A 7,685-nucleotide genomic window follows, 5' to 3' on the forward strand; every position below is an offset into this window, starting at 1 on the left:
GATCATTAAGACCACACACTTTGATAGCTTTTAACCAAACTATGACCTATAGCCAGTGATATAACTACAAGTTAGTATTTTTAATATAATTGTACTTCTACTCTATTACATTTCCAAAGGAAGTATTTTATATTCTTCTTCACCGCATTTTTGTGACATGCGTACCGAATGTACTGGTTGGTCTCTTTTCTTTTTGGTACTATATAGCTATCTACCAAGCAGTATACCATTCGGCTCCATGTTGACACATGTTAAATAATTGCATTTAACATGCAGCACATTTATAATTGTACCAAACTATGAAAACATGGTGTTCCTTATAGTAATATAGTCCTATTCAAGAATACAGTATTATATATTGTCTTTTTGCGGCTCTACAAATGTGTGCAGCCGAAGCGTGAGGATCAAAACAACTGCTGCAGAAAATCATGTCATGAATGGCAAATCTTTGTTTGTTAAGGACAAGTTGAAGGGTTTTAAACCATTGATATTTCTGTTTACCTTTAAGTTGCATGAAGGAACTGGATCCTGCATCCCACTCTTGAACAAAGTCTGGCTGGTTGTTTTTTACTTGGCAATAACATGCAAGAGCAATCTACATTATCTGATAAGACAAATAGTCTGTTAAGAAAAGCCAATCTACTCTTGACGCTGGTTCCCTACGGATCAAATGCCTTATTTGTGTTTGATAAAGTTTGTATTGACTTAGTTACATAGTGACCTTGAGTTTCATAAAGGAGACGCACAGTCACAAATTTGAACACAATTTACTCTGATAACTCAAGCCCCACTTCATTTGTGTTAATATACAACAAATCAAATATCATCAAAAGATCTATTCACGCAATAATTATGTACATGTTGAATTACAAGTTATCACAATTATTCACAAATTATACAAAGTCAGCCCTTACTGTAAGTACACCTTTGAAGGATCCATAGAAAAGTTTTGTGTGGATTTATTATTTTTGATACGCTGAAACTGATTGAAATCGTTTTCGTTTGCTATATAACATTCTCATTCTATAACACACTTGAAGATCTGACCATCCTACACTCCTTTTTCTTTTGAATACCTTCAAAAAACCCAGGACAAATGAAAAGAAACATTTTCATTAAAGAACCTTGTTCTAGGGATATGAAGTGCCACAGCACTGTACAGACACTTGTAATCTACAGTCATGTTTAACCTAATCCCCCAAAAACAGCAACGGAAAGTAGGAAATTAACTGTGAACTCTTTAGTATTTCTCGCTTTTTCCATATCCAGACACGATCAGTAAACACTGAAATGAACAACCTGTGCATACACTCCTCCAGTTTGTTGAGGCATGCACAAATCCTCCTACCTGTGTCCATAAAGGTAAGGACTTCTTTGTCAATAGCAACCTAAAAAATTAATGTAAATTATAATTTGACTTTAAACAGTGTGCTGTTGATAACTTCAGATGGAAATGCTAACATTCAGTACAAATTAACTGAAATATAAAAAAAATATGTAGATACTGTACATCGCCATCTATCAAAACTGAATCCCATCAAAAAGGGGAATAACTTCATTCAGTTGCACAGAACAGCTGAGATGTTGCAGTTTTATTGTGCAACATTAAAATGGTGCCTACAACAGAACAGGTTTAATAGCAGTAATTTAATCCTTTGGATGGCTGCGCTTCAGAGTCCCCCTCCCTGTAGTTCTCCACAAGAGTTCACCTTCACAAAAGGTGCACTGAAGGATCTCATATGTCCACGTCGTCTGAGTCAGTGGTGCTGGATGACTGGGACTCCTCCTGGGACTCTCCCCACACAAACCTATAGTTGTTCTCCAACTCCTGCTGCCTCTTCTGCTCTTTGTAAACCTCTTCTGTGCCTCCAGTCTGGAAGATGTGTGGAAAACATGTTTTTAAAAAACAACCACAGCCCTACTGACTGAATGCTGAAAATAATTACCTAACTTACTCTACAGCACATAATTGCTGGTAAACACAGAATTTCAGAGCATAATTCTCTAAAATAAGATTTTAAATTAACACCAAAAAAGTAATTATCACTTCTTAAATTACCAGGAGATTTATGAGGAGCTCCCTGAAGGACTTAGTATCTTCTTCAGTCAGCCACTGATCACCTGCGTCCTCTGCATTTTTTCGTGTCAAGATCTTCACCTCAATTTTACCTGATAGAAAAAAAAACAGGGGGGAAGGCAGGCTTTCCAGTCAAACAAGCGTGCTTATAAGTGGCTCAAATCTGTGGAAAAAAACAATAAATCATAATGAAGAATGGCACAAACACAACAGTGGATGAAAAAGAAATGACACAGATGGACCCAACTTTGTATTTCCCTTTGTCTCTAAGATAAGCTACAGCTATTTCCCGCTCCTACGAACTTTAATGTTGCTGTTCTTAAATTAAGAACCTAGACTAGTGTTCACATCTTTTATCATGATCTTCATAAAAGCATGCGTTTGCTGCCAGCATGAACAATTAAGGACCCCTTTCAGGTTATAAGCATGATGTTAAGCATCTTCTTAACAGCTTAACTTTGTAAAAACATAGATCTGACAATTGTTGTTTTTTTAAGAATAGAAAAGTACAGAAATACCATGTGCTCAAGATAACAGATGGAAGAGAGAAAAGGCCGTGAGTGTTTCGGGCACTCCCCCCCCCTCATACCTTCTGCCTTCAGTCCTGCTTTCTCTAGCTGTTCTTTAACAACGTCCTTTATGTGCTGCCACTGCGGGTCTCCTTCGCCCATCTCCTGAACTTTGACCTCCCCATCAGGGCTGCTGCCCGTCTTATACTTAGTAATTTTGATCTTAACATGGTCGTCATCCGCTTGGTCTGGGTTGACGAGACAGAAAGAGGGACAAACAACACAGTTCACCTCAAAATCCCATCAGCAGGGCCACAGGATGGAGGAGGTAAGAGCCAAGAATGTGTAATCTAAACATTTTTGAACCGTCATAGATTTATAATTCTGTGATAGTTTATCAATTTGGATGTAATCACTAATTGCAATCACCCACATATACATCAATGGCAGCAGAGAAAAGACCACTAACTATGCTAAAAAATAATAATCTGACAACATAAATTCTCTGTGAATCATACTAACTCCATTTGTGCGTATATTTTTGGATGGAAGATCACAACAAACAACTACAGTACATGTGAATGAAACCTGAGGAGGATGGAGACAGTGTGCACAGATGTGAACATGAGCCAATAAGGGCAGGAGGCCGGGTTACCTGGCTGTTTTGGGGCCAGGCTGGGGCTTCCCCTGGTGGGGTCGCTGGCTCTTTGACCTCCAGCTGTTTGCTGCTCTGGATCCTGCACCTCTTTCTCTTCCAAATGGTCAAGTAACTTATCCAGCGTCGTCTCCAGTGTCTGTGTAGCTTGAGTTCGATCAAATTCCCCTTTAAGACCTTCTGTCTCTAATTCCTGCTGAGCCTATAACACAGGAGAAAGCCAATCATGTCAGAGTATTGGTAAGTCGTGGTGGCAGATCTGGCTTATAACATGTTAATATTGTTCTCTTAACATCAATCTTGGTGTTAACATTTCATGTTGTCTCTAGCGGGAAACCTCATTAATGATGTTGTCAAAATCCTTCTGCATTTCCTCCTTTATCTCTTCAATCTTTTCAGAGGGCACTGAGAGGTCCGCAATCTCATCCTCAAAGTCCTGTAGCAAGTGTTCATCCTCGTCTTTCTTATCCTCGCCCAGCTTCTCGGTTACTCTGCTGCTCTCTGCCGGGTTCTCTCCTTGACTTTTGGCTTGATGTTGTGCTTTCTAAAAAGAAGAAAATTATTGATTTGAAAAACCCGTGATCAGGGGCCTCATTTATAAAGCTTTGCGTAGGATTCACGTGGGAAGGTTGCTTACGTAGGACAAAGAAAATAAATACGCACAAAAATATTCTGATTTATAAAACAATGCGCACGCACGTCCTACACCGGTTTCCCTTTATAAATCACTATCAACTCGAAATGCGGCGCAGTTTTTGCGGGCTTCACGTAACGCCCATATTTGCCTATAAATAGTCAAAGAAACGCCCCGTATTAATATTCATTTTGACTGACTGCATGAAGAAGATCGCAGGAAATGATGACAGAACATCTAAAAAAGACATTTCACACCGTGTCAGATTTCGGTTCTTTTGGGCAGGTGGAGACAAATCACATTGTTTGGTGGATGCAGTTTGAACCAGAGTAGCAGCATGGAGGTCGGATCGTCACCAAGATAAATAAATAAGTGGTCCGAAATAAGTTAATGACAAAATACACATAGCCTTCCTCGGGCAGTGTGTCAGTGTGTTTGTACCGGGGACAGGAGACCCCCCATGATGAGAAACTGTAAGAAATGATTGAGGAATCCCTCCGGAGTGGAGTCATGACGACTGGATCTACATTTGTATTTTTTATTTGGTGGTTTGTGTTCCAGCTGTCAATCAGCTGTGCGCAGCGTCTCCACTGCAGCCTGTGCGTCTCAACCAACCCCGCAGCAACTCTATATCCATAATCCACCAGTTAAAGGAAATAAAACTAACGTGTTGTGTTATATTAGCTGTACAATTTACCACATATGGTGTTCTTAGTTTCCATACCTCCTGTGTTTTACGAGCGACTTATCAAGTATTGGCGAACGGCATAAAACACGATTAAACGTGATGGTATAAACCATGCTCGTATCTATACAACCTAGAGAAAAGCAAAACGGCGTCAGTTTAAAGTAATTCTGTCCTTCTGCGTACCCCATCTTTTTGTGAGAATACATCTGTCTTTAATTAACAAGAGAAACATAATCGAGGGGTGATCAATAACATTTCCGTATTTATTTATTTCTCCAAGTTATGTTTGTGTGCACTGAGGAGTCTCAAACAGGCGTTTGTTTAATCATTTTAAGATTGGCTTTAATCAATTTGTGAAAATGAATTCTTCATATATGATAAATGAGAGGTAACATTTTATTTATGGTATTATTCCCACATATTTCTCTCCATTCTTTCTTCTGCCAACTGTGTCGCCGTTTCTCGTCTCTCCCGTTTTGTGCGTACCACGTGCGCATGGGTCAGAGTTTGCGTGGAGGACCGCACATTTTCCCGTCAAGTTTGTTGTTTATTAAATCGCAAACATTGCGTAGAAACTGGCGTATGCCATTTTTTGAGCGTATATCCCTTTATAAATGAGGCTCCAGGTGAGTAGTGATGTTTTTATCTGGGTACGTACTGACCTTTCTGTTACTCTCTTTGAGATGTTGAACAAATTTCATCAGGTCTGCTGGGTCAGTAATGATTTTAAAGTTGAATTTTTCGACTGAAAGAGACAAAAGTGAAGAGACAAAAGTGAAACACTGAAAAACCACACACAGAAGAAGTGTTATTCAAAAGAACTTAATTTGGACTTCTGATCATTCTGAAATAAAAGACTCATCAAACACATTCTAATATATTTTAGTTTAAAGCTCTCAAAAGCAATGACTTATCACTAATGGCATTAATCTTTTGTGTGTGTGTGTGTGTGTGTGTGTGTGTGTGTGTGTGTGTGTGTGTGTGTGTGTGTGTAATAGAGAAGTGGAGACCGAAAAATTAAAGTAGCACCTTCATCACCCTCATCTATGACTTCATTGTCTGTAAATGAGTTATAGTCGTCATCTGCTGCCTGTGTGTAGAAAACAAAATAAATGGGGTTAGAGTTATGGAGTGGGGAGATGAAGTGACCTACACCCTCTAGTGGTTGAGCTCAGGTTGGAGAAAAAATGACCTGTAAATTAAAGAAAATATCATGTCAACCACGTTAAGTGGATTCACACATCATTCATTGAAAAAGCATCAACTATGTGTGAATTTTAAACATTTACTCCAATAAAATGAGATTTAAAAATATCCTTAGGACTATCCATAGAAGATAAGCAGTGTTTTGACATTGTGAAAATGATAAGGCTAGCCAGGTCTTTTATTAAGCATCATTCAAAAAAGGACTACTGACTCTAAAGCTGTATTTCTTTACCTTGTCCTGTTGGGACTCTGTTGTTTTTGAACTCCCAGGCTTTGAAACTCCCTCCCAGAAGTCAGAATCTTCTGCCTCCTCTGACCCGGCCTCCTCAGATAAACCAGCAGTATCTGTTTCAATATAAAAGCACACACAAGGTTTACATTTCTCAAGACAGAAATACAAATGCAGTGCTTATTTTTCTGTTGTTAATTGACATAATACTAAAATACTTTTGATTGTATTTTGCCTCTTGTGTAAAGAAAAGAAAACCTGTATTGTCTGACGGGCCCAGGTCATCACTTGGTGCAGGTGATGTCTCCTCTGCTGTTACCTCCACTGCTCCATCTGACCCTTCATTAGCAGCTAACATCTCATCGAGAGTCCTCAGCTCCTCTGAGATCTGCTCCACTTTACGCTTTGTGTCCGCTGGGAACCGACAGAGGGAAAGAGGAAGGAGGAGAAGAAAGAGCAATCATGTCACAAATTTTTTATAGTTTTAAAATTAGACAGTTGAAGATTTTCTATATCAAACACCTTTTATCCATCACACTGTTAAATACTCCTTTCCCACATTATATCCTGCTCCAACACATTAAAGAATTAAAGCAACATTTTCTCTATATGCTGCGTCACTGGCCCCCTCATTTTTGTCAACTCACAGACTTGAGCCTTGACGTAGTCCATGTACTGCTGGGCGCTCAGAGCTGGCTGGCACACAATGCCCTGGGGCTTGGCAGTGGACGGAGGCCGCAGGAACGGATGCTGGCAGGTACGACTGGTGTGAACTGTCAGAACATAGCGGCACGACTGAGGCTCGTCCACTCGGGCGATGTAGTCATTAGAGCCTTCTTCACACACAAACTGGGAAAAATGAAGTCAAATGAATGAGTTGTGTTTAGGAAGATCACCTGGTGGTACAACATGAATCATTTTCAATGGGGTTAGAGTTTCTGTGAATCTTGTGTGTGGACTTCTACCTCATTGATACTTTATGATCACCCAAAAAGTTATTAGAAACTAATTCATTAAGTATATCCAGAATTTTGTTTTGTTGCCATGGCTCAATCTTAAAAAGTCTCTATTAAAACACGTGTGATTTTATTACAGAAACATTGATGAGCTTTAGAGGAATGTGTTTGGTGTCTTGAAAAATAATACACAGAAAGATCATTCATGTGTACACAATTGATCTTAATAATTATCATAGCCTAATTCTATACCAAATAGTTTTGAGTCACAGTAAACGGCAACCAGGCTTTAATTACTTTAGCTATTGGTTCAGAAAGTAAAAACAATGAATACTGGACAGGGTTTCCCCTAGGATGGAGTCGTAGCAGCGGTGCTAAGGCACGTGGGCCCAGCATAATGTGGGCGCGGAGCGCGTGGAATCTTTTAGTGTGTGCGAAGTGCGCCCCGCCAATTTGTTTCTATGTGTCTGCCAGCACAAGAAAGGCTCTTGAGGCCTATTACCTAGCCAATTTGCAGCTCTAGGCGAGATTTTATATGTAAAGAATAAATGAAAAATCTCTACAAAAGACAAATACACTACAAAAACAGAAACTTCTTGACATAGGTAATATACGTCAAAATGACTTCAAATGTATTCATTATTGTATGAACATGTTTGAATTGGAGGGTGGACGTCACATCCTCTAGGGAAGATTTTTTTGAACATGTTAAAGTAAAATGCTTCAATCTG

General features: G+C 39.3%; 1 protein-coding gene across 1 annotated transcript in view; it reads right to left on the minus strand.

The window, feature by feature from the left end:
- Positions 1-751: 751 nt before the first annotated feature.
- LOC104942130 (protein OS-9-like) overlaps positions 752-7,685 on the minus strand; it is a 10,276-nt gene continuing 3,342 nt past the window's right edge. Inside the window, exons 2-11 of the mRNA XM_010767329.1 lie at positions 6,646-6,847; positions 6,257-6,412; positions 6,002-6,114; positions 5,593-5,653; positions 5,226-5,308; positions 3,579-3,785; positions 3,242-3,443; positions 2,667-2,834; positions 2,060-2,169; positions 752-1,873 (exon numbers count right to left, since the gene is read on the minus strand). Coding sequence (XP_010765631.1) covers positions 1,736-1,873; positions 2,060-2,169; positions 2,667-2,834; positions 3,242-3,443; positions 3,579-3,785; positions 5,226-5,308; positions 5,593-5,653; positions 6,002-6,114; positions 6,257-6,412; positions 6,646-6,847 — 1,440 coding nt within the window. The 3' untranslated portion in view covers positions 752-1,735. The remainder of the gene's footprint in view (positions 1,874-2,059; positions 2,170-2,666; positions 2,835-3,241; positions 3,444-3,578; positions 3,786-5,225; positions 5,309-5,592; positions 5,654-6,001; positions 6,115-6,256; positions 6,413-6,645; positions 6,848-7,685) is intronic.

This window comes from Notothenia coriiceps, unplaced genomic scaffold (assembly GCF_000735185.1).
Source record: "Notothenia coriiceps isolate Sejong01 unplaced genomic scaffold, NC01 NC01_scaffold00004159, whole genome shotgun sequence".
Classification (NCBI taxonomy): Eukaryota; Metazoa; Chordata; class Actinopteri; order Perciformes; family Nototheniidae; genus Notothenia; species Notothenia coriiceps.